This window comes from Corylus avellana, chromosome 11 (assembly GCF_965113065.1).
Source record: "Corylus avellana chromosome 11, dhCorAvel1.hap1.2, whole genome shotgun sequence".
NCBI classification, from domain to species: domain Eukaryota; kingdom Viridiplantae; phylum Streptophyta; class Magnoliopsida; order Fagales; family Betulaceae; genus Corylus; species Corylus avellana.
Genome location: NC_142500.1, coordinates 5,250,364 through 5,275,203, shown reverse-complemented (window position 1 = coordinate 5,275,203; position 24,840 = coordinate 5,250,364). Strand labels below are relative to the sequence as shown.

The window sequence follows — 24,840 nt, the reverse complement described above, 5'->3', positions numbered from 1 at the left end:
ATTTTAATATTATGTCTTAGTTCTTGGCTCCAACGTACACCACACTGTCGACTCGTATAAGCACTATAATTTAGTGTCCGAAAACTTATAATCCATGAAATTATATGATTTTGGGAAATTGACGATTAGTTGATCAACTAAAAAAAAAAAAAATTGAGACGCGGTCGTTTTGACTCCAATAACGATAAATAGTAACCAATTGTTTTATTGTATCACATTACAAATTAAATAGATTACACACACATAGAAAACAATGGGCTAGACAGACAAACAAATAATCAACTACATATTAATTAATAAATTTAGACTTAAAAGCCAAGGAATATATAGATGACTGAGGTGGACAGCACTGCAAATAAGGCACCGACGCTGAGAGATGAAGCGGAGGAGGACGTGGGTGATTCATCAGGCGGTGATCCAACGGTTGGTGTTGAAACGACGGTGAAAGCCAACTTTTGACCTCGGGTGCAGTGGTCATCAACGGTGCAGATGAAGTAGTAAGAACCGGTTGATGGAGGAGTGAATATGACAGGGCTGCCTATATAAGATGATACCTTGGTGCAGTTGTCGTATTCATCCTTCGAGACTTCCGCCACAGTGTGCGTCCCCGTTGTCCAGTTGAATGCTGGTGATCATCAATATAAAACAATATATTATGTCCATAAAAAAAATGACGACAAAAAGGAAAAAAAGAAAAGAATATTTGATGGAGTTGATAGCTTACAAAGTTTGTCGCCGAGAAAGAAAGTCTTGGTGGAAGCCCAGGTGGAGTAGTAGGAGGTGTTTGGGGGAACAGTCCAGCCGAGGCTGTCGCCAACCTCGTAAACTGTTGCAGCAGTTGCACCCCTGAGTAATATTATAGCTACCACAATGCCAAACCACCCGATCAAACCCGTGCGGCTGCCCATATTGCTGTGTATCTAAATCAAAAAGATGTATATACTTTTCTCTAAACTTGTCTATGCGAGATGCAGTGGAATGGTTTATTTGGATATGGATACAAGAGAGCGATTGTATTAATATTTATACATATTGTGAAGTTGCGTATGGTTATGAACCTTTTACCAAAGATAGAAATTTAAAAAGAGAGAGACAATATATATATATAATTGGTACTCCGTACTCGGTTCAACCCGGCCAGCAGCTGCGGCGGCTTTTACTTGAATATTCTCGCCCAGAACAGATTCAACAGCCCAACAATTGTGACCGGGTTCTAATGATCGATAATCGTGAAGGATGGTCACGTCACGTGGCAATCATCTAGCCCATGCAGCTAAAATGAGTTTAGGATACCTGTCATTTCTTGACTTGTATGTTTTTTTGTTATCATTAATTATAATTTATTCTACTATGACTCTAGTGTTTATTTTGATTCATCAACAGCTTTATTGATTTCTTATAATTGCACTTGACACCTCAATGAAATATCCATAAAGAAATTAAAGTCGGTTATAAATTTTTCATCACTTTATTCACTATTTCTTAATCCTTGAGTTCTCGGGTTTAATTTCTCTATTGTGATCGATCTTATACTCTTGAAATTATATTTCAATGAGCCTATCTTATTTTAGTAGGGTCATGATATAGGGAACACTGGCGTGCACGTTCCCTTTAGCATTACCCATTTTAGTAACTCTTAATTTACTAAAATACTCAAACACGAAACTTAGAATATATAATTCATTCCCATTGAAGCTATCGTAGAATAATTCATTCCATTGAACCTATCGCAGAGGGATATGTCATATCTCTTTAATTCCAATCAAAACGATTGTAGATTTCATATATAAAGTAGTGTTCTCACAATGTTATTTGAGTTCACATTTATTTCAGAATTGGTATGTTTATAGCCTTATAGATGGAATCAATGTTGAATCCCATCATTGACAATCTATTCTCTTCGTCACTTTGAATAGATGTTGTTTGAGGAGCAATAATCCAGCCCAGTCCATTTCAAACAATGGGCGACAGCCCAGGACATAACTCCGTTCTTTTCAGGTTAGGCTGATCTTACTAAGCTGGCTGGGCTAGATGCTTGCCACGTGATCGATCGACCACCCTTCACGATTATCATTAAAATTAACCCGGTCACCATTGTTGGGCCGTTGAATGATCTACATATGTCGGCCAGAATATATATATTCAATTAAGAGCCGCAGATGGTGGCCGGGTACTTGAACTTGCTTGTTTGAATATACAAACTATTCTCTTCGTCACTTTGAATTCTTCAGCAGCGCGTAATGGTGCCCAGACGGAGAATTGAATGGGCCAAACCATACGGCAGCTTCTCTCTTTTTAAATTTCTATCTTTGGTAAAAGGTTAATAACCATACGCAACTTCACAAGTATGTATATATATCAGCTCTCTTCTATCCATATCCAAATAAACCGTTTCTCTGTATCTTTTTTTGATTTAGATCAGGGAGTTGTCGAGAACACCACACAGCAACATGGGCAGCCGCACTGGTTTGATCGGGTGGTTTGGCATTGTGGTAGCAGCTATAATATTACTCAGGGGTGCAACTGCTGCAACAGTTTACGAGGTTGGCGACAGCGTCGGCTGGACTGTTCCCCCAAACACCTCCTTCTACTCCACCTGGGCTTCCACCAAGACTTTCTTTCTCGGCGACAAACTTTGTAAGCTATCAACTCCAACAAATATTCTTTTCTTTTTTTCCTTTTTGACATCAATTTTTTTATGGACATAATATATTGTTTTATATTGATGATCACCAGCCTTCAACTGGACAACGGGGACGCACACTGTGGCCGAAGTCTCAAAGGATGAATACGACAGCTGCACCAAGGTATCATCTTATATAGGCAGCCCTGTCATATTCACTCCTCCATCAACCGATTCTTACTACTTCATCTGCACCGTTGATGACCACTGCACACGAGGTCAAAAGTTGGCTTTCACCGTCGTTTCAACACCAACCGTTGGATCACCGCCTGCTGAATCACCCACGTTCTCCTCCGCTTCATCTCTCAGCGTCGGTGCCTTATTTGCAGTGCTGTCCACCTCAGTCATCTATCTATTCCTTGGCTTTTAAGTCTAAATTTATTAATTAATAATATGTAGTTGATTATTTATTTCTGTCTAGCTCATTGTTCTACTAGCTAGCTAGCAACGAAAATAATATCTGTGATCTTCTTTCTGCTTTAGTGCTTTTACACATATACATGTACTGTATTTTGTAATATGTTACAATAAAACAATTGATTATCTTGTCGTTTCATCGTTTTTAATGTTGTGGGGTGTCCCATGTCAACGTACGTACGTTATATCAATGGTTGCGGATGGTGCAAATGACGTTACGACAGCAGTTGGAATCCCATGCCGTGTATCCAATGCAACTTTTGTTGGATTTTTTCTTTCTCCAGCTATTCTATGGAGTTTTTAGCCACGTCGTCTATTTATGTGAGTCCAAGTGCAGCACGTAACAGAGATTTTCCAAAGGGAAAAAATGGTCCATTCCGTGTACAAGGCAACTTTTGTTGGATTTTTTTTTTTTTTTTTTTTTTTTTACAGCGAAAATAAAAATCTGTGAATTGACTTTATAATGAGAAAAGCAATCAACATTAATTGTATGTACGAGGATAATAATTTAGAAATAATAATGTCGAGAATGTTAGCACTGTTGTACCCTTGTCAACGAATATTTTAAATATAAAAACAATGAAGGGAAAGAACAACTTCCTATTTGTTTTACATGTTATGGTTCTTTAGTGCGCGGTTAATGGTTTTTAGTGGGTGATTTCCTTTTCTCTTGGCGTAGCAAGAAACAATATAACTAAAGTTAAGTACCATGTCATTGCTAACACCACCTTTAAGCTACTCTAACTACATTGGATTCTACGGGATATGAGTGTTCCTCAAACATCTAGCTTTCATATATTATGGGACAATTGGAGTACAGTTAAAATTATACATAATGATGTTTTTCATGAATGTATTAAACACATTGAGATCAATTGTCATTTTATGTGTCACTATCTCTTGCAGATACTCTCCGCCTTTGTCCTTATTGTATGTGTTGATCAATTGGGTTATGTGTTCACCAAATCATGTCCCTCTTTTATATATAGGTTGATTATTTCCTTGTATAGAGTGAATTTCTTCTACAATATTTTTCATTAATTCTCTAATTGCATTTCCTATTTTAATTGGCTTTATTCAACCATAAATAGGTCTTTTTGTACAAAATTACAACAAACAGCAATACAGTATTCACGTACATAAGTTATTCTATTCTCCATATATTTTAATTAACATACATGCATGGTATAGAGAAGTTCAGAAAAATGTAAAGAAAGAGATGGCTATGGCACCGTAGAGAACTGCAGACAAGGCATCAACTCTCAGAGATGAAGCAGAGGCCGTCTCCTCTCCAATTCTGATGGTCACCTTCTGGCCAAGTTTGCAGTGGTTATCAACGGTGCAGATGAAATAGCGGGTAGCGTTGGAAGTGAGGGTGAAATTTGCGGGGCTGGTTTTTTTTTATGGCACCGATGGGAGTAGTGGTACTGCAGTTATTGTATTTGTCTTCTGTCACTTCAACAACGTCTTGTGTCCCATTCCATTTGAACACCAGAAGAATGAAAAAGAGTAAAAAAAGAAAAAAAGAAAGAAAAAAAACTATTAATAAGAAAAGGCTAGAGTTCTTCCCAAGTTTGGAAAAAAAAATAAAAATAAAAATTCAATCTTTTGCTACCATTCTTTATGTTGAGAAATAGTCTCATATTGCCTGTGGACAAGATCTTGGACATGTTATAAGGAATGAGCAACTCTCTCTTATTGGATTGGTTTTATGAGATGAGTTAGACTCACAAATTTCTTCACTTTATTCAATTATTTTTTACAATATCATATTTTATTTGAAATAAGATATATATAGTTCATAGTTGTGTGCATTATCTTTTGGAAAGAGACGTGGGACAAAGAAATGCTCTTAGTATTACATAGTTTACTATATATAAAATAAAAGAAATTATTTCATAATTCCTTGAGTTTTGTCCTAAAATAGATATTACATGTGCAATTTGTGATATATGGAATATGAAATGGAATGGTCTCATGTGTCAGATCTTTGCAAGAAAGTACTGCCAAATTAAGCTCTATGAACTGATCGAGAAAACACTAGCCGAAGAAAAGATGAACCGGCCACTTCATTGTAGGTGCCATTTCATATCAGAAATAGCTATGGTTTAAGAATAATGTTAAGTACCATCTTTTTATCCTCCTAAAATCATCATAAAGCTGATGTGACTTTTAAAATCACCATTAAATTTTAGATGAATCATACTTGAGTTTTGTTTCGTTAATAAGTTGTAAAAAAAAAAAAAAAAAAAAATTAACTAGAATATTTATGGTATAAAATCTAACCAAAATTCATTAGATTTTAGGAATTAATTATACAAAATCTATCAAAATGTTGTGAGAACAACGAGACTTCAAATCAAATGTTCAAACTCATGAAAGTGAATTTGTTTTTAGAGCGACTAGTAGCCGATTGATTGATGAAAGTAAGGTCTTTGATATCACTGAAGTTGATTGCTTTCAGTATATATAGCTATATATGTGAGGAACCGAGGAGCACAAATTTCCTTTGTAATCATCATGGAAATTGAAGAAAAAAAAAAAAAAGTTCCGTTTGTTAATACTTTCTACAGAGTGTTTTTTTTTTATAATTTTTTTTTTCAATATTTTGATATGACATAAAGGTGAAAAAAAAAATTTAATTATATACTTTTTATTTTAGGTTGTTTGTTAAAATTTTTAGAGTTAAATGTATTTTTGACATGTGGTAAGCATTTTTAGGAGGTTGAGTCTCAAAGGATCAAACCAAAGCCGTTGAGTTAAATGAATTAATTATGCATTTCTGACATGTGGTAATCAAAATTCAAATATGATTTATCTAAAACTTAAAGGTGGTTTTAAAAGTCATATAAGTTTTAGGAGGATTTTAAGAGAATAAAAAGATGGTACATAGCATTACTCTAAGGCTTAATTACCTATTATAAATACAAGAATTGAGACATTAAATTTTGTAAGAAGTTGTTTGAAAGGAAAAGAAAAATAAAATAAAATAAAACTGTGCTTGATTGAGCAAAACTACATGCATGCATGACCAAAATTGATGGAGTTGATAGAGCTTAATTACCAAGAGAAGCACCAAGAAAGAATGTCTTTTTGGTAGCCCAGATGGCGTAGCAGGAGTTCCTCGGTGGAACAGCCCAGCCTGCACTGTCCCCAATCTCACAAAGTGTTGCAGTAGTTGCAGTACCCATCATCACTATAACTACCACAACCACCGACCACCTGCTCAAGCCCATGTTGATATATATATATATATATATATATATATATATATATATATATTTGTGAAGCTGTCTCCAGTTGCCCTCACGTATTATGAAATTGCAAGTCATTTTTAGATATCGAAACGCTTAAAAAATGACATCTATTAAAATGTGACATGTTACATTTGAGAACTGAATATATTTTTATCAGATTCTTTAGCTCAAAAACTATCTTTTGATTTTTTTTTAGAATAAATGTCTTTACAAAAATAAAAGAAATATCTTGTGGTAGACTGCCCTCCAACAGGGCACTTGGCAATCCGATCACTTTAAATCAAGTTATTCCCAGATTTTAATGCTGGCTGGAGTACAGGTTGGCTGAAAACTGAGTACGGGGATATTGTCTTAATCTTACAAATCCATTTCGTAAACTTGATAACTGTTCACCAATTTGCAATTATGGCAGGAATAATTGTAGAAAATATTGTCTCCTCTTAGCCCAAGTCCCTCAACTCATACATATATAGAATCAAATTCTATTTTCCTGTATGGACGCTTTATTTAAAAACGATCGATGCAATCAAGTTTAAGGATATTGTTAATTGAATGATAGTTTTAGAGGGTATGTAGACTTTTCCCTTAATTTTATTAATCAAAAATATTTTTGCAATACAGGTAAACTCCATAATCTTCTGAAGTTCTAAACAATGCCATGATAGTCTTAATAAATTTGCAATATATATTTTTGCAATCAATAAACAGTACTAATAATAAATTGTTTTTATTGTAACATATTACATAATAGAGTACATGTAACATGCATATATGTACGTAAGCACTAAAGCAACAAGAAGACATATAAATAATAATCAACAACCGTTATAGTTTGGGGACATTAATTAATTTAAAGATAAGCCAAGAAAAAGATAGATGAAAGTGGTCGACATCACTGCAAATAAGGCACTGAGGGTTAGAGATGAAGCGGCAGAGGTGGGCGGTTCAGCCGACGATCCATTAACGGTGAAAGAAAACTTTTGACCTCGTTCGCAGTGGTCGTCCACAGTGCAGATGATGTAGTAAGAGCCGACAGTTGGAGGAGTAAATTTAAATGGGCTGGCAGAGCCAGATGATACCTTCGTGCAGTTATCGTAATCAGCCTTTGATACTTCTGCCACAATGTGCGTCCCCGTCCAGTTGAATTCTGGTCATTAGATGGCCAGAAAACAATATCCGTCAATCTCTCTATTTTGTTCATATAACATGATGTCAATCCTGGATATTTAAAGTTTATAGAAAACCAACTCATTTCCATGTGAAAAGGCATGTTATTAACTGCCCGCTAACTGTTAACTCGTGTGTATATATATATTTTTCACAACTTATTCACCTAACAAAATGTGTCCGAGAGACAGCAAATTTTGAAAAAACTTAGGTTAATTAAGTATCACCTATTATATATAAATAATTATAAAAAACTGAGGATTCAACAAACTTAGACATCATTCGAACAAGAGACTTTTAAATTAAGTAAAAAGTTGTTTGAAAAGTTTCATGCATGCTTGGTTGATCAAAACTATAGCATGAGTTTGAACATTTGGTTTAAACCCTCATTTTCTTAGAACACACTACAAGAAATTATGCCATTAGTTTCGACACTATTAGTGCTGACTTTCAAAAGTCACTGCTAATGGTTAACTTTTAGCATTGACGCTAATGTTTTTTTTTAAAAAAAAATGTTATTGTCAACTTTTTGTCAACATCGATATGTCGCTACTAATAACCTGGCGAGAATTTTTTACCATGCATGAATTGAAGCAGTAAGCTATTAGTGTAGTTGCCGCTAATAATAACATATCAAAATGTTGACGCTAATGTTATAACAAAATTACAAAAAAATAAATAAATTGAAAGGACATAAGCGTTAACCCCCAAAGCCAACTCTAATGACATTATTAGTGTCAACATTCAAGATTCGACGCTAATAGGTCAATAGAAGTCGACACTATTGGGCCTAAACAAAACACAAGTCAACGTTGGCCCAAAAAATTCGACCTTGATAACAAGTTAATAGCATTGACTTTTGAGTCAAGGCTATTCACCCTAAGTAAAAATAAAAAAAAATAAAAAAAAAACAAAAAAAAACGAGTAATATAAAACACATCAACGTCAACATTTAGGGTCTGTCTATGCTGATAATATGTTTAGCGTCAACTTTTGAGTTGAAACTATTGACCCTAATTTAAAAAAATTAAAATAAAAAACGCATCGAACTTGGTGTCTTTCTTAAGTAAAAAGTAAAAAACTAGAATCATATTAGCCTATTAAAATATTTTTCTAAAAAAATTAAAACCTATAGAAAATGTTAATTCTTTTTATATAATTAATAAAATTATCTATTTTTTTTATTCTTCTTTAATATATATATACACACACCCTTTTTTAATTTTTTAAATATATGTATTATTTAGTTATTTTTCACAATATCCACAGACTTCAACATGTCATATGGATCAAGATATTATTTAGGGGTACGTACTGCTCAATACTCAAATTACCCAAGTCACTATCTAATTATTGATGGCTTCTCAAAATACACTTTACAAACATGTCATGTTTGCTTTCCTCTACATGCAAGATCATTGATTGTGAAACTTTCTTGAGCATCATCCCATTAGAGGAAAGGACAAAGCCTCAACTCAAAGCAACCGTGATCTTTGATAGATTTTGTATCCTTCATAAAATCTAATAAATTTTGGTTTGGATTTATACCATAAATATTCAAGTTATTATTATTATTATTATTATTTTCACTACTTCACCAAATAAAACTTGTCAAATTGCTAATTTTGAATAATAGAATTGAGGATGCAACAAACTACAAAATGTATTCGAACTAGCTAGAGACTATAAATTCTGTAAAAAGTTGTTCGAAAAGAAAAAAGTTTCGTGCTTAATTGATTGCTTACCAAGTGAGTCGCCAAGAAGGAATGTCTGTAAATTTGTTGTAGCCCAGGTGGAGTAGTAGGAGGTGTTTGGGGGAACAGCCCAGCCGAGGCTGTCCCCAACCGTATAAACTGTCTCAGCAGTTGCACCCCTCAGTTGTAGTATAGCTACCACTATGACCAACCACCCGATCAAACCCATCCGGCTGCCCATGTTGCTGTGTTCCACAAGTCGTCCCTGACACTCCCTCTCTGAAAGATTCTCTAGAACTGTCTATGGGAGATGAGGAAAGCTTTTGGATATGGATAGAAGAGAGCGATCACATATATATATATACGTGTGCAGTTGCGTATGGTCATCGCTATATCTTTCCCCTCAGTCAAAGCTCACCCTGCAAAGGTCAGTTAGGTATGAGTTTCCATCCCCATGACAATTGATGGAACTAGGTTTTGCCACATTCATGTACCTTCTAGTCACGTTGCAGATAGGGGTATTTTAATCGTTTTTGCTTATTTGATCGCAAAGGCTATATATAAATGAATAACTTAACTCGATTATTAAACGGGTCGATTATGAAGAAGAAATTATGCTCAATTAGTAAACAATACTTGCACGCTTATAATATTGTAACACTCCACTTCAATAATACAATATCATTTGTTTTGGCTTATTCAAATCAGACTTCTCATGAGGTTACGTACTCATCCTGATACTACTTTTGCAGAAGTACACTTAACTGTGGAGTTCTGATAGATTCATGCATGGTCATTACGACTTTAAAATGTGTTGTTGTCAAGAATTGTGTAAGTATACCTATAAGTACATTTTTATTCCCAGGCAATGTGGGGTGCTACCTCCACAGTTAAGCTTCTGCGAGACTAGTACCAGGATGTGTGACCTCTTGAGAAGTATAGTTCGAGAGAGCTAAAAGCGGACAATATTATGTTATTGGGGTGAGGCGTTAAATGTATATACAAAACTCGATTCAACTCGATCGGTTAATGTTCACGAACAAGCTCGTATGAAGGTCCACTCGTTTGTTAGCTTGTTATATATATATATCAAAAAAAATTGTATTATTCACGTGTTATATATATGCACTGATCTCTCTCTTTTTTTTTCTTTTTTTTTAATCACTAAAATTGATGCGAGGATTATTGGGAGTGATAGGACCTGATGAAGCAACGAGAGTAGTTTAATGGATGCATGGGGTCTTCGTCACCTTTAGAAATTGTGCGCAACAAAGCCTCTCTTTCAAAATTGGCGACCGGCACCAAACTTTGACAGACGGTGAATGCTTTGATTTTATTTACTTTTATATTTACTCGTTTTCCAACCAAAGACCATGTAATCTTCCAGGAAAGACGTCATTGGGGGTGAAATTAGATGACCCCTTCTTTAAACTCCAAGTGAGACTTGAAGTTTTACTGACTCCATTGAATAAATTGCGTTCGTTTAAAAAGAAAAAGGAAAGAAAAAAGTGATTGGACCCACCTCCTTTAAAAAACACAAAACGTATGAACTCTAAATTATTGCACTCATTGGTAAAGGAATCATGACGATTGACTTCCTAGTAGAACATGCATGGGTTCCATTAATTAAATATTAAGATGTAAGATTAGAATAAAATGCAGCATAATCAATTGAAACTAGGCTTAATAACAAAATATTTTACAAAAAATACTCTTAGATATATACTATGATTCAATTTTTCAAAATTCAAAATCAACTTCTTTTCAATCATGTTATGCCACCCCACTTTCTCATGTTTCTTTTTATTTTTTTATTTTTTATTGCTAACAAACTGCTTCATAGAAAAACAAACAAACAGACAACAAAACACATCCCTCACTAAGAGGGGAGGGTGGGGGGTAGATCGTTTCCACTACATATGGGGATGGAAAGGGGGGAGAAAGATGAGAAAAAAATGTGGGAATGCAGTCAGAGAAAACTCTAGCCGCGGCCCAATAAGCCACATAATGGGCACAGAAGTTAGCACTTCTGTTAACTTTCCTAGCCTCCCATTAAGAAGAGGAAGGAAGAAGAGATAAAACATCAGAAATTACACCATCTATTTGCCAATCCAAAACAGTGGAAGGTTACTGTAAAAAGGAAATAACAATGGTAGAAACTCCTTCTAATACAAATTTTCCTAGCTTCTAAGAGTTAGCCAGAATTGCAACCAGCAGGGCTGCTTGTGCTTCACCATAGGTGGGCTCACAAGGGGGGCTGAATTGATACAAACTCTTGGTGATGTAACCATTAGTATCTCTGCATACAGCAACTTGGATAGAAAATTGGTCTCTTGTAGTAGTGTCGAAGTTGATCCTGAAGCTACCTAGATGAGGGGGAGACCAACTTTCTCTCATAGGTTGAGAAGTTGTTTTCCAAGCTGCATAGTGATCTAAGAATAACCTCATGATTTTGTCAGCAAGCTTAGAAGCTTTGGGGAAAACTCCATTGTGGATAGCTTGATTCCTAGAAAACCAAAGAGTATTACATAGCATAGTAGCAAAAATTTGAAAAAGACCAGTGTCAACTAAAGGGATACCAAAATATTTGTTAAGAGATAGAATTCCGCTGATCCAATTAGGCAAAGTAAGAGCTGACCATTTCATAGAATCAAGAGGCCAATGGGAAGATCTCCAAGAAATTCTAGCAAAAAAGCATATGAAAAGGAGGTGATGAAGGGAGTCCTCTTCCACTTTGCATAAGGGGCAGATTAAGTCTGCTTGGGGAATGGGAAACACAACATTGATCCTAGTCTTGGAGGGGACAATGTCCCAAGCAACTTTCCAGAGGAATAATTTTAGTCTATCCATCAGCCTAAGCTTCCATAGGGCTTTCCATTGGGTGGGGGTTAAAGGAGAGGAGGCTGTGGAGATCCTAGGGGTAGTTATGAGCTTGTAAGCAGACTTAGAAGTGAACAGACCAGAGGGGGAAGGAGTCCATATGTAATCTTCAGAAGAAGAATGAGAAATCCTGATTTTCTGTATCTCCCTAGCACTAGAGGAATCAAAAAGGCAATTCAACAAGGGAATGTTCCAAGAGGCTTCAGAGGAATTAAGGGTGTAGGAAAAGAGGTCAGTGATCAATAGATTAGGGAGAGGCTGAACTAGATGAGGAGAGGGAATGGGGATATAAGAAGAAAGAGTGGGGATCCAAGGGGAGCTCCAAATGGGGAGAGAGGATTGTCTGTGGATTTTGAGACAAACACCTTTTGAAATGATAGAGATGGAATTTGTGATGCCTTTCCACAGCCAAGAGGAAGTAGAAAGGGATGAGGGGGTGAGGAGAGAGTTAGAGTGAAGACACTTACCTCTGAGCTGGGCCACCCACATCGTGTCTGCATTGCATAGGAGCTTCCAACCAATCTTTGAAACAAATGCTAAATTGACCTCTCTCATCTTCCTGATTCCCAATCCTCCTACGTCTTTAGAGAGGCATAAGGAATCCTATGCTTTTAGAGAAAGATTTCAGGACTTTGTAGGAGGGAAACCCCACCAAAATTTTTTGAAACTTCTATCCAACTGAGAGCAGAAGAAAGAGGGAAGCAAGAAGGTACTCATTGCATAGGAGGGAATGGTAGTAGCAACTAATTTAATAAGAACCAATCTGCCTGCTTGGGAAAGGGTTTTGGCTTTCCAGTCCTCCATCCTACTTAACACCTTATCAAGGATATAATTGAAAGCACCTCTTTTCGAGTTTCCCAACAGAATAGGTAGGCCAAGGTAAAGAGATTTAGTGGGGTTGGAAGTGTATGGAAAGATGGTTGAGATGGAGGAGATGGTAGAGGGGTTAGAATTTTTGCTAAACCGAATGGAGGACTTGGTTGTGTTAATCAACTGACCAGACCATGTACAATACTTCTCAAGGCAAGAATTTATGCATGTGGCTTCAGAGAGGTTAGCTCTACCAAAAATAAGCAGGTTGTCAGCAAAAAGCAAATGGTGTATAGCAGTATTGTTTCAAGATATCTTCAAGCCTCTTATAGAACCAGCTCTTTCCTCTCTAAACATCAGTCTTAAGAAAACCTCTGAGCCAAGGGTAAAGAGGAAAGGAGAAAGAGGATCTCCTTGTCTCAAACCTCTCTCAGAGGATAAGAAACCAAAGGGGCTGCCATTCAAGAGAATGGAGAAAGAGGCAGATGAGATGCAGGCTCTTATCCAATTAATCCAAATAGAACAGAAACCAAGTTTCTCCATGATAGCAAGAAGAAAACTCCATTCCATTCTATCAAAGGTCTTCTCCATGTCCATTTTGAGAAACAAAAAGCGCCTCTACCTTTCTTGCTCTTAAAAGTATGAATGAGTTCATGAGCCAGTATAGTGTTATCCTGAATATTCCTATTGGGGATAAAGGCCGACTGAGTAGGGGAGATAAATTTATGGAGAAGAGGTTTTAATCTGTTGGCCAGGATTTTTGAGATGATTTTGTAGACAATGTTACAAAGACTAATGGGTCTAAATTGATGAGCAGAGTGAGACCCACTAACCTTTGGAATGAGGGATAAGAAAGTGTGATTTTGCTCCCTAGGAAGGTGATTATTCTTGAAGAAGTTCCAAATAAAGTTCAGCACATCTTCCTTGACATAGCTCCAGTATTTCTTGTAGAAGAGAGCAGGGAAACCATCAGGACCAAGGCTGGCCAGAGCTTGAATAACTTCCAATTCAGTGGGAATGGAGCAGATGGAAGAATTATCCTCCTCAGTGACAACATGAGAAAAGAGGTCCAGCATTTCTACTTCAATAATGGGGTTAGAGGTGGAAAATAGAGTGGTGAAATGATTGGTGAAAGTTCTCACAATATCTGCACTTGAGGACACCCAGGCACCAAAATCTAACTTGAGAAAGTTAACAGCATTAGATCTCCTTCTGATGAGAGTAGAGGTGTGGAAGTATTTGGTGTTAAGATCCTTACAAGTCAACCAAGAGTCCCTGGATTTTGAACGCCAAAGAGTCTCTTCATGCTTGAGAAGCTGCTCTAATTCAAGCTTCAATTGATTTTCCTTATCAAAAGAGAATTTACAAGGAGGAGATTGTTGAATTAGATCAAGCTGAAGAAGAGTGGCCTTTATGTTTTTCTGAATGTTTCCAAAGTCAGAAGCATTCCATTTCAGTAGAGAATTTTTGGTATGTTTGAGCTTTTTGGGAAGATAGATGGCTGGATTACCATAAACAGGAGATTTCCAAGCAGTGTCAATCACTTTACCACAAGAGGGGTCTTTGGACCAAAACTCCTCAAACCTGAAAGGTCTTGGGAGGAAAAAGGAGTGGTTGTTTGTGTTTAGGGAAATGGGGCTGTGATCTGAGTTGAAAGCAGGGATATGAAGGAGGGAGGATTTAGGGTGTAAGTGAATCCAATTTGGGGAGGCCAGGCCTCTGTCTAGTCTTTCTTTAATGATAGCAGGTCCTTGTCTATGGTTACACCAGGTGTAGGGGTTTCCAGCAAACCCAAGATCAATCAAACCAAACTGATTAATAAAATTTCTGAAATAGCAATTACTAGAATTGACAACAGGCCTACCACCAAATTTTTCTCACTGATTCAAAATAGAGTTGAAGTCTCCTATACACAGCCAGGGGGCCTAAAAAAATTCACCAACAGAGGTGAAAGAATCCCAAAATGCCTGTTTGTCATTTCTGTCTGGGGGGCCGTAGACACAAGAGAGAATCCATGGAGAGTGTGGGGGATCTGAGTAACACCATGCTGAGATGTTGTTCTTGTTTGTGATGAAGCAATCAAGATCCACACCTGGCCGCCAGGTAACAACTAGACCACCACTAGCACCGCAAGCAGCAACTTGAGACATAAGAAAGAATCCAAGTCTGTTCAAAGTAGTAGAGACTTGGGAATGAGGGGGGGGGGGGGGAGATTTGGTTTCGGAAAGAAAGAGAACATCTGGGGAGTGATCACGGATCAGCACCCTCAAGCTTCGAATTGCAGCATGCCTGGAGAGCCCCCTGCAGTTCCAAGATAAGATCTTCATTGGTGTTGGAGAGGCTTGACACAACCTCCCTTCAACTTGACATCAATTTCAGCAGCCTCCACTACTGTAACCATTTTATTTTTACCTTTTCGAGCTACTTTGAACATTGCTCTAGCTGAGGTCTTTCCAGAAAGACCTGGAGCAAAGGGCAAAGAAAAGTCTTTTGGTTGAGGTGTGAGAGTTTCTTGCTCAGAGGGAAACCCAAGACCTTTTTTGAGGGGGTGAGCAGGTCAAAGGTTCTCATTCTTTTCTTGTTCTTTGGAGAGGAAGAGGGAGAGCTGGGGGAGGAAGTAGGGAAACTGGGGTTACAGAGCTGGGTTTCATCAATGATGGTGAGAGAGGGTATTTTAGGGGAACGGGAAGCTTTTCTGAAGGAAGAGAGGAGTTTTTTGGCGGGAGTGACCAAAAGTGCTGCTGCTGTTAAAACCGTTGGGATAGAAGAGGAGTTTTAAGTAGTCTTGGGCTGAAGATTTTGGGCTGAGAAGTCTAAGTGGGCGATTATGGGCCTAAGAGGAGTTAGATTCATTATGGAGGGATCAGGTGGTTGGTTGGAATCCAACGAGTTGTTGGCAAGGAGGGGAATGGGTTTCTGAAAAAGTGAAAGAGCATTTAATGGAATGTGGAGGGGTGTGTCCATGTTTTTGGTGGTAGGGGAGGTGGGATTGCTGACATGTTTGGTAGGATGAGCAATTTATGAAAGGTGGTGAGCTGACTTTGGCGTGTTTGGGGAAGGCTTGGGGTATTGGGATGTCAGGTTAGAGATAGGTTTGAGGGAATATTCAGGTTTGCTAGCATTGGGAGGGGTGCTAGATATTTGGAGCTGGGTTGACTCATGGCCTCGGTTTAACTCGTGAGAAGAACCAGGTTGGGGTGTGTTTACTATACGATGATCAAAGGGTTGAGTGGGAAGAAGATTGGAGAGTATATTGACTTTGAGGGAGGATTTGTACCTGGCAGGAAATCTAGCAGCTTGAGTTGTTAGGCAGAAGAACTGTTTGTGCCCAATCAAACCACAATCAGTGCAATAAACATCGAGCCTTTCATACTTAAGGCTCACCCATGTAATTTCACAATCAGGTCTACCAAAAGAGAAGCCAGGCTTCAAAGGCTTCGAAGAATCAATCTCTACCAGGATTCTAAGGTAGCTACGAAAGGTGGAGGAAGCACCATTGACCTCATCTACTTTCAGGAGATGACCCAAGCCTTTCCCAATGGCTACAACATTTCTGGAAGTCCTATTGCACAGAGGCAGCCCATGCACTTGTATCCAGAAAGGGACATCTTTCAGGGAAAGTTCTCCTACGATAGCAGTTGGAGACCATATTTGAAGAGCAAGAAGTGAACCATTGACATCCCAGGTAGTCTGGTCGAGTATCCTGGTGATGTGTTCCTGTTTTGAAAATTTGAAAAGGAATAGGTTTGGTCCTAGCACAATAAAGGGGAAGGGAACGGCAAAGGGCCAGGCTTTGATGAGAGAAGCATTGATAGATTGATTGTTATGAGTTTTCTGAGAAATGATATGCCCTACAAGGGGAAGATATTCATCTTTAACTTGCTCAAGGGGTAGAGTTTCTAACTAGGGGGAAGGGTCCTCCCAGGATAAAGCTTCTGTTTGGGCAATGAGAGATCCCATTTCTGTTTGTGGGGGATCCAAGAAGGAGGGAACAGGGTTGGGAGCAGACTGAGAAGCTTAAGGAAAGAAGAAGAAATAAAGTTTCTAGAGGAGCTCAGAGAGCAAGAGTGGATCTTGTGAGCCCTACTTTCCACTTTCTCATGTTATTTACCTAGGCATCAGGATATAACTAGAAGTTGTTAAGCAAGGCAGCTAATTGGAATAATGCATGGCTCCACAGTACTACTAATCACTCCATGTGATATTGGAGGGTCTCTGTTTAGAATATTAGGAGCAGCTTCCTTAAATTTTATTTTATTTTCTAAATGTAAGAAAAACACTTAAAAAATTATCTGTAATAGACTCTCTTGGTGTGTTTTTCTTAACATTATTTTAATATAAAAAGGCTTTCTCTAACTCATCTCTCTTTGTTCTAAAATTGATTTAAAATAATATTTAAATTGTTTCTCTTTCCTCTCACTTTTTCCATCATAACATTTACTTGAAAGAATATTTAAATGGCATAGGAAAAGTATAATGAAAGCTACTGTGAACTTTATTTAAATAGGGAAGCAAAAAGCAGTTTAATTTCTTAAATTTAAGGAAAATCTAAAGCTCAATTTACTTCAACATAAAATGGTTTTCGTCGAAAAATATTTTAAGGAAAATCATTTTTCCTGAAAATATTTTCTGTCGAAAACATTTTATAGTGTTTACCGCATGTATGGAGAATAGTTTTTTTTTTTTTTTTTTTTCTTTCTAATAAGGTCATTGCCGGGACTTGTTCGGGACCCCGCTAGGACTTGACCGAGACTCGCACGGGACCAGCCCGGGACCCGCCCAGGACTTGACCGAAACTTGACTGAGACCTCACTAGGACCCGACCGGGACGACATCTGGACCTGCCTGAGACTTGCCTGGGACTCCGCTAGGACCTCGCCGGGACCCACCCAAGACTTGACCGGGACTTGACCGGACCTGCCTGGGACTTGCCCGAGACCCTGTCGGGACCAGCCCGAGACCCCACTTGAACTTGACTATGACCTACCCAGTACATGCTCAGGATCCCGCCGGGAGCTACCTAAGAGCCACTCGGGACTTTATTGGAAAATAAATATATATATATATATATATTTTCCGTGCGCACGGTAAACACTATAAAATATTTTCGACAGCGAAAATGACTTCCTTAAAAATATTTTCCATCGGGACCGGCCCGGGTCTCAGTCAAGTCCCGGCTAAGTCCTCAACAGGGTCCCAATTGAATCTCGGGTAGGTCTTGGCGGGGTCCCGGTCAAGTCCCAAGCGGGTCCCGGGTAAGTCCTAGCCTCCTAGGTGGGTCCCGGTCAAGTCCCGGGTGGGTCCTGACTGGGTCTCGGTTATGTCCCGAGCAAGTCCCGAGAGAGTCCCGATCAAGTCCTGGTGGGGTCCTAGGTGGGTCACAGTCAAGTCTCGGGTGGGTCTCGGTTCTGTCTTGGTCAAGTCCCAGTCAAGTCCCGGGTGGGTCCCGTCGGGGTCCCGGGCAAGCCCAGTGCGGGTCCCAGGTAGGTCTAGGTAGGGTCTCGTCGGGGTCCTGGGCAAGTCTCGACAAGGTCCCGGGTCATGTCCTGGGCAAGTCTGGCCCATTCCAGGTCAAGTCCCAGGCGGGTCTTAGTCAAGTCTCGGACAGGTCCTGGTGGGGTCCCGAATGGGTCCCGGTCGGGTCTCGACCGAGTCTTGGACGTGTCTTGGGCAGGTTCGGTCGGGTCCTATTCAAGTCCGATTGAGTCCCGAGCAGGTCCTGGTGGGGTCCTGAGCGGGTCTTGGGTGAGTTCCAGTCAAGTCCCGAGTGGGTCCCGGGCAAGTCCCGGAGAGGTTCTGAACGGGTCTTGGCAAGGTCCGTCGATTTGAGAATGAGATGCTGAAAGTCGAAAAAATAAAGAAGAATTTTCGGTCAAAAGGAAAATATTTTCCGTTGACCACTATTTTACGTTGAAGTAAACATCATAAAATACAAAAATCATTTTCAAGAAACCACTTCGCGTGGAAGTGAAGTAAACACTATAAAATACAAAAATCATTTTCAAGAAACCACTTTGCGTCGAAGTAAAGGAAGCCTAAGAAAAATCCGTACTAGTGCTTTTAAATAACATGCTTATGCTTAAACTAAAGCAAGAAGACTTTGTTTTAGATATTTTTCCTATTAATCATTTATTGGACATGTTTGTTCTCTTTCTCTCTCTTCTTTTTCTCTCGATCATAGAAAAACTTTATTTAACTATTAAACAAGTAAAATGGACACCATGGAGGGTGTCTTTTTTGATGATTTCCCACAAACAAGTTCTTTTTTTCTTTTTTTTGAAAAATATGGAACTTTCATTGAAGAAATTTCACGAGCATAAAGCTCTTATATCACTGAGCATACAACACTGAAAAATCATAGCTAATAGCTATGAAGGTTACAAAGTCATAAAAATGACTTCAAGCTTCTGCTAACCCATGTACAATTACATTTAAGGAACAGATCTGCTTCGTAGAGACTAGATTTAGGACATAGGTAACTCAAATACAAAACAAAAATAAAAAATAACTAGACACTAAAAATTCAGCTGTGAGAGTTAAGCCCCCACATCGATCTACTTCATCCTCAACCCGAATGACAGGACAATAAATCCATCCTCAACCTGAAGGCCAGGACAAACAAAAAAGTAAAAAATAAAAACCCTTCAAGCAGCAGCAGAAGAGCACGACATCGTAGACATCCCTTCGAAAGACACACCTTAGCCGAAGAAGACAATCAGATCTAAGGCTGAAGACACTAGATCTGGATCTAGATCCAGATCTACAAACTAGATTTAAAGCAACCTGCTAGAAATTGAGACCGGATGAACCTACAGAGAAGACACATAGCACTGCTACCATAAAAGGGGATGAGAAAAGATCTAAATCTAAATCTTTCCTCCTCTTAAAATTCTTCTTGGTGTTATCTAAAAGAAAAGAGAGAAGAATTCTAGAGAGAATTAGGCAGAGCCTCTCTTACTATTTTTATTTTAGTTTTTGTCCCCACAAAAGAGTATTATTGTAATGAATTGACTTGTTTGGGAACATATAGTCATTGTTTCTAGTTAGGGTGACAAATGAATTGAACTATTGATGAACAACTTGAGTTCGGTTCATTTATTAAGTAAATCGAAGTTAAACAGGAATTTAGGCTTTAAACTCATGTAAAACTTGTATATAATCATATAATTTCACTCTTATTATTTTTGTAGTATTATTTTCAACTTTGTAATGAGAACTGTTAGGAATATAACTCAAAGATTCATTGAAAAAACTCATGGACAAATATCATGAAAGCATAGCAAAACATTGCACAGGCATGAGAGCCATACCTGAAATCAGCTAGCTTTCTAGGGGCTGATTTGATTCCTCTTGGAACTCCTTCAATCCACAAGTGGAGGTTACATTTTGAAACTTCTAAACCTTCTCATCAATTCTAATTATGAGATCAAGAGAGTGAGCTCTAATGCCTACATTAGCACCTTTAAATAGGCTTGTATTTTCGGCGCATAGTAGAGCAACGCCCAATACTTTTTTATTTTATTTTGTCCAACTGTTTCCTAGATCCGAAAGAGAGTACTTGGGCTCTCCCAATAAATATAAAGTGTTGGTGTTCTTTTCGATCTCTACTCATTTTACCGCTCCATCGGTTCCGTTATAGTAAGGCAATGAAACAGACTCAACAGCTGATTATGAACAAGATCGACCGATGAAAAGGCAAGTTTTTAACCGATTCAGGATAAAATTCAAATCCAATAAAAGGACTTCTAGGTTCAGACAAGGTTGATCTGCTTCGCAACCAGTGTTGTGTTTCAAGTGCCAATCCCAAGCTCATTTACTAAAGTCTAGAATCTTTGGGCCCGAAATTGACTTGGCTTCGCCAAAAGGCCTCATCTCTAGAAGCCTGGCTCACGAGCTGTCCCTCTCGCAATAGGGTTCCAAACCTCGCCTCGCTCTTGTGACATGCTCGGCTCAGTGAGTCCTTTCTTTTGTGATGAACTGTTGGCTTGATTATTTTTAGATAATAGTAGATAGAAACAACAAGCCATACTTGGCATTTAGGTATCCACTCATTGGACTTTCGAGAGCTGATCCTAGCTTGGACTGATCTTTGACCCTAGCTCTAGGATGGAAGCCGCTTCCCATATCGGGTAAAAGCCTGTTTGATCGAATATGCTACCAATCAATTTTTACTTCTTATTTTAGTGTGTGTTGAAAAAAAAAAAAAAAAAAATCAACTAATCGTTTGAATCTAAAGGGAAAAATAAAACTAATTGCAATAGGCAAACGTCACTAAGGTTAATAAAATTGCAACGCTCCATGAATACGTAATAATAGGTTAAGCATGACTTGACTGATGATCTTAGGTTGATTAATTAGGAGTTAAAACCTTGGCCTTAGGACTTAAAAATATTGTAAATTAAAGAGCCCCATCCAAAAGAGCCATAGGCCCCGTTCGAACGAGGCTAGAGGAAACTTGGGAGCATGAATTTACCAAGTCACATCTGGACAAGGAAGATATTTTGTTCAGACAAGGAATGATCAAGTCACCTGCGGAGTTGACAGATGGGATGAGCGATAGTACTGCGATCTTATTAGGATTAATTTAGGGTTATTGAGTTTCCAAGGGTACTTAAGAGTTTTAGAGTTTGAGTGATTAATTTAGGTTCTAGAAAATGAAGCTTTTAAAGAAGATTGCAAGAGATATATATATTTTTTGGGAAAAATTTACTTTACCCCTATGAAATTTCAAAAGTTTTTTAATTTGAACCTCAATGTTTAAAAATTGACAATGTACCCCTATAATGTTTCAAAAATTGTCAATTCAAACCCTTCAATACTAATTTTCGTCTAATTAGACGGAAATCATCCTACGTGCGTCTCACGTAGAATTTTGATGCCCTCTATTCTAATTTTATTCTCATTAAAACCTATGAAATTACATAATTACCCTCATTAAAACCTATGAAATTGAAGGTAATTACGTAATTTTATAGGTTTTAATGTGGGTAAAATTGGAATAGAGGGCATCAAATTCTCACGTGGAACGCACGTGGGATGATTTTCGTCCAATTAGACGAAAATTAGTAATGGAGGGTTTGAATTAAAAAATTTTGAAACATTAGGGGTGTACATTGCCAATTTTTAAACATTGAGGTTTGAATTGAAAAACCCTTGAAACTTTAGAAGGTAAAGTGAATTTAACCCATATATATATATATATTTTGAATAACCCACATTTTTGTTATACTCTCTTTGAATCTTTTTTGATCAAATCATTATGCCAATTGTGGTATAATCATGATAAATAAATTAATTGTTGGTATAGTAGTGATAATCATGTTGTTGTTGTTGGAAATAAGAAAAATTAGGGTTTTCTCAAAAATGGAGAATTGTCAAGTAAAATTTGATGTTTTTACATGCATGTTTGATTTTAATAAATTGAATATGTGTGAAGAAAGATGTTTTGATGTGTTAGAAGTTGAGTTGGGATATATTTCTTAGGGAGAAAAAGGTTATACATGGTGATCATCTGGACGACTTTTAAGTTCCGTTTAAACGAGGTGCATGGTAGCCTAGGGTTTGTTGCCCTCGTTTGGACCTCTTCTAGACAAGATGTTTATATGACGGATTGAGAACCAAAAAGGCTTAGTTGGAAGGATTGTTTGGACCATGTTCAGATAAGGTTGAGATCTAAGGAGCCCCGTCGGTATCTCGTTTGGACCTCGTCCGGACAAGCTCCTTCGATAATGAAAATTTGTGACTTTTCTTGAAAGTAAAGGACATTTAAAAGTCCGATAAAATCTTAGGACTATGAAGAAGTATAAATTCTAATGTATAGTCATAACGTGAATGCAAATTTTTATAGCTTATGAATTGGGAACACTGTAGAAGGATTTTTGAAGTAAAAGTTGTAAGTATAAATTTTCAACCATATTGAAATTTGATTTACATGCCATGAATTGGCATACATATTTACTGACTATTGGCCCTACGATTTATAGTATGTTCATATGTGCACAGTATATTATATTGAAATTTACATTATTTAAGGAAAGAGGAATTTCAGAGAAAATTGTTTAAAGGAAAATGAGTTTTAAAGAAAGTATGAATTTCGAAAAAATGAAAGATCGGGTTTAAAGATTTTGGAAAATTATTTCAATCTAAATCTGGCCCATGAATAAGTGGGGTTTAAATGCTTATCAATTTTGATCCAATGATTAGCGGAATAGGATCCTCTCCATTTCAAAATTCATCAATTTCCTCCATTTAGTGCATTTTGAAGGGTATTGCATTTAATGCACTACCATTATTAAAACTTTTGGACAACACTACCCTTCAAAATGCACTAAATAAAAGAAATAGAGAAATTTTAAAATGGAGAGGATCTTTTTCCATAAGTAGCAGGGTTAATCATTTATTCATTATTTTGTTTTGAGTGTGAGTTCACTTATCCATTCTGATATGGTGATGAGATGGAGGGAGTGAATGACATTTAAACACATATCGATGTTAATCTAGTGATGAGTAGGCGTTAAATGCTTATCAATTTTGATCTAGTGATGATTGGAGGTTAAACACTATTGGATTTTGACTCATAGGCTTTTTTTTTTTTTTTTTTTGGTGATATGTCCGCACAAGAGGGAAGAAGAAATTTAAACTAGTGACCTTCGTTTCATTAGGTGTGGTCTCAACCGATTGGACTACCTTCTTGAGGACATTCTGACCCATAGTTGAGAAGAGGTTAAATACTCAATAATATTATTTTATACGATTAAATTTGAGATGTTTAACATTTTTCTATTTAGAACCCATTATGATAAGTCTTTCTCAGAGTTAAAATGCATTTACAACGTTAAAACACATTTTAAGAAAGTCTTATAAAAAGTAAAAACTCTGCATCAGTTTTGAAGAAAATATTTGTTCAGAGAGAAAGATAGATTTCGGAAAGAATGATTTACGTCACACATTGTATTTGGTTAGTTAATATTTATTTAATAAGCTGCGACTCATTGTTTTCACCTATTATATTCATGATTTTTTTTAAAAAAATATATATTAAAAAAAAAATCCAGAACATTCTGAGATCCGTACGGTAGTAGTCACGGGCTAAAAAGTCTTCTAATTTCCCTGTTCACATCCCGTGTCATTATATGACCATTTTTGTTGTAACGGTTGAACGGGGAATAATTAATGTCCCTTTCTTACAACCAAACCTTACCAAATCAGGTGAAGATAATCAACACGCCGGGAATTTTTATTTTTCATTAAAATATTTAAAAAAAAAAATTGTCTGGCGTGTTATAAATCACGACCCTACCAAATATTTTTAAATATAGTAAAAAGAAATGAAAATTTTAAATAATAATTTCCTGCAAAGCCTAATACCAATTGGAAAAAAAAAATATAAACTAATAACTTCTACTTTATTATATATAGTTCAAATCAATTAAACTACTTCTTATAAACCTTCCGTCCCACAATTAGAGTGGTGGGTTTTGTTCTAATTTCTCTAATTTTAATGAAGGTTTAATCAACTTTTTTTTATTATTTAATTTTTCTATTTCCCCGGTTGATCAGAATTATAATTCCTACAAATTAGTGACGTAAGTACGTCCTCACAGTGGGATAATCACGATCTTATTAACGCCTCTATTTAATAAAGGCTTCCACGTGTCAGTTCATGGAAGAAGTAGATGCTCCATCAAACCGAACAATTTCTTGTTCATTCAAGTGTTCCAGTCAAACCAACTCACCCGTGTGAAACCTAAAAGATGCTGCAATTTTCTCATCCCATACCGGCCACCATAATACGACAAGAAAAAGTCTATATGATAGGTAAGTGGTGGTTGAAAATATGTCTTTGTTGTTTTTTTTTTTTTCCCTCAAAGTATGGGTGCATTTGCAATTATCACTTTCAAATTTAAAAATTTACTGGGACGTATTCTAACAA

The 24,840-nt window shown here is 37.2% G+C and overlaps 2 protein-coding genes and 2 pseudogenes across 2 annotated transcripts; 1 reads left to right on the top strand and 3 right to left on the bottom strand.

The window, feature by feature from the left end:
* Positions 1-266: 266 nt before the first annotated feature.
* Positions 267-1,008, bottom strand: LOC132165141 (umecyanin). The gene is made up of 2 exons (XM_059575636.2): positions 725-1,008; positions 267-625 (listed from the first exon to the last, which is right to left on the bottom strand). The coding sequence occupies exons 1-2, from the start codon at positions 906-908 to the stop codon at positions 309-311; spliced, it is 501 nt and encodes a 166-aa protein (XP_059431619.1). The 5' UTR covers positions 909-1,008; the 3' UTR covers positions 267-308.
* A 1,400-nt stretch (positions 1,009-2,408) lies between these two features.
* Positions 2,409-3,142, top strand: LOC132164901 (umecyanin-like). The gene is made up of 2 exons (XM_059575413.2): positions 2,409-2,637; positions 2,737-3,142. Exons 1-2 carry the CDS (start codon positions 2,451-2,453, stop codon positions 3,051-3,053), a joined length of 504 nt encoding a protein of 167 aa, XP_059431396.2. The 5' UTR covers positions 2,409-2,450; the 3' UTR covers positions 3,054-3,142.
* Positions 3,143-4,297: 1,155 nt separating this feature from the next.
* Positions 4,298-6,336, bottom strand: LOC132165143 (umecyanin-like; annotated as a pseudogene).
* An 866-nt stretch (positions 6,337-7,202) lies between these two features.
* Positions 7,203-9,459, bottom strand: LOC132165148 (umecyanin pseudogene; annotated as a pseudogene).
* Between the last annotated feature and the right edge of the window lie 15,381 nt (positions 9,460-24,840).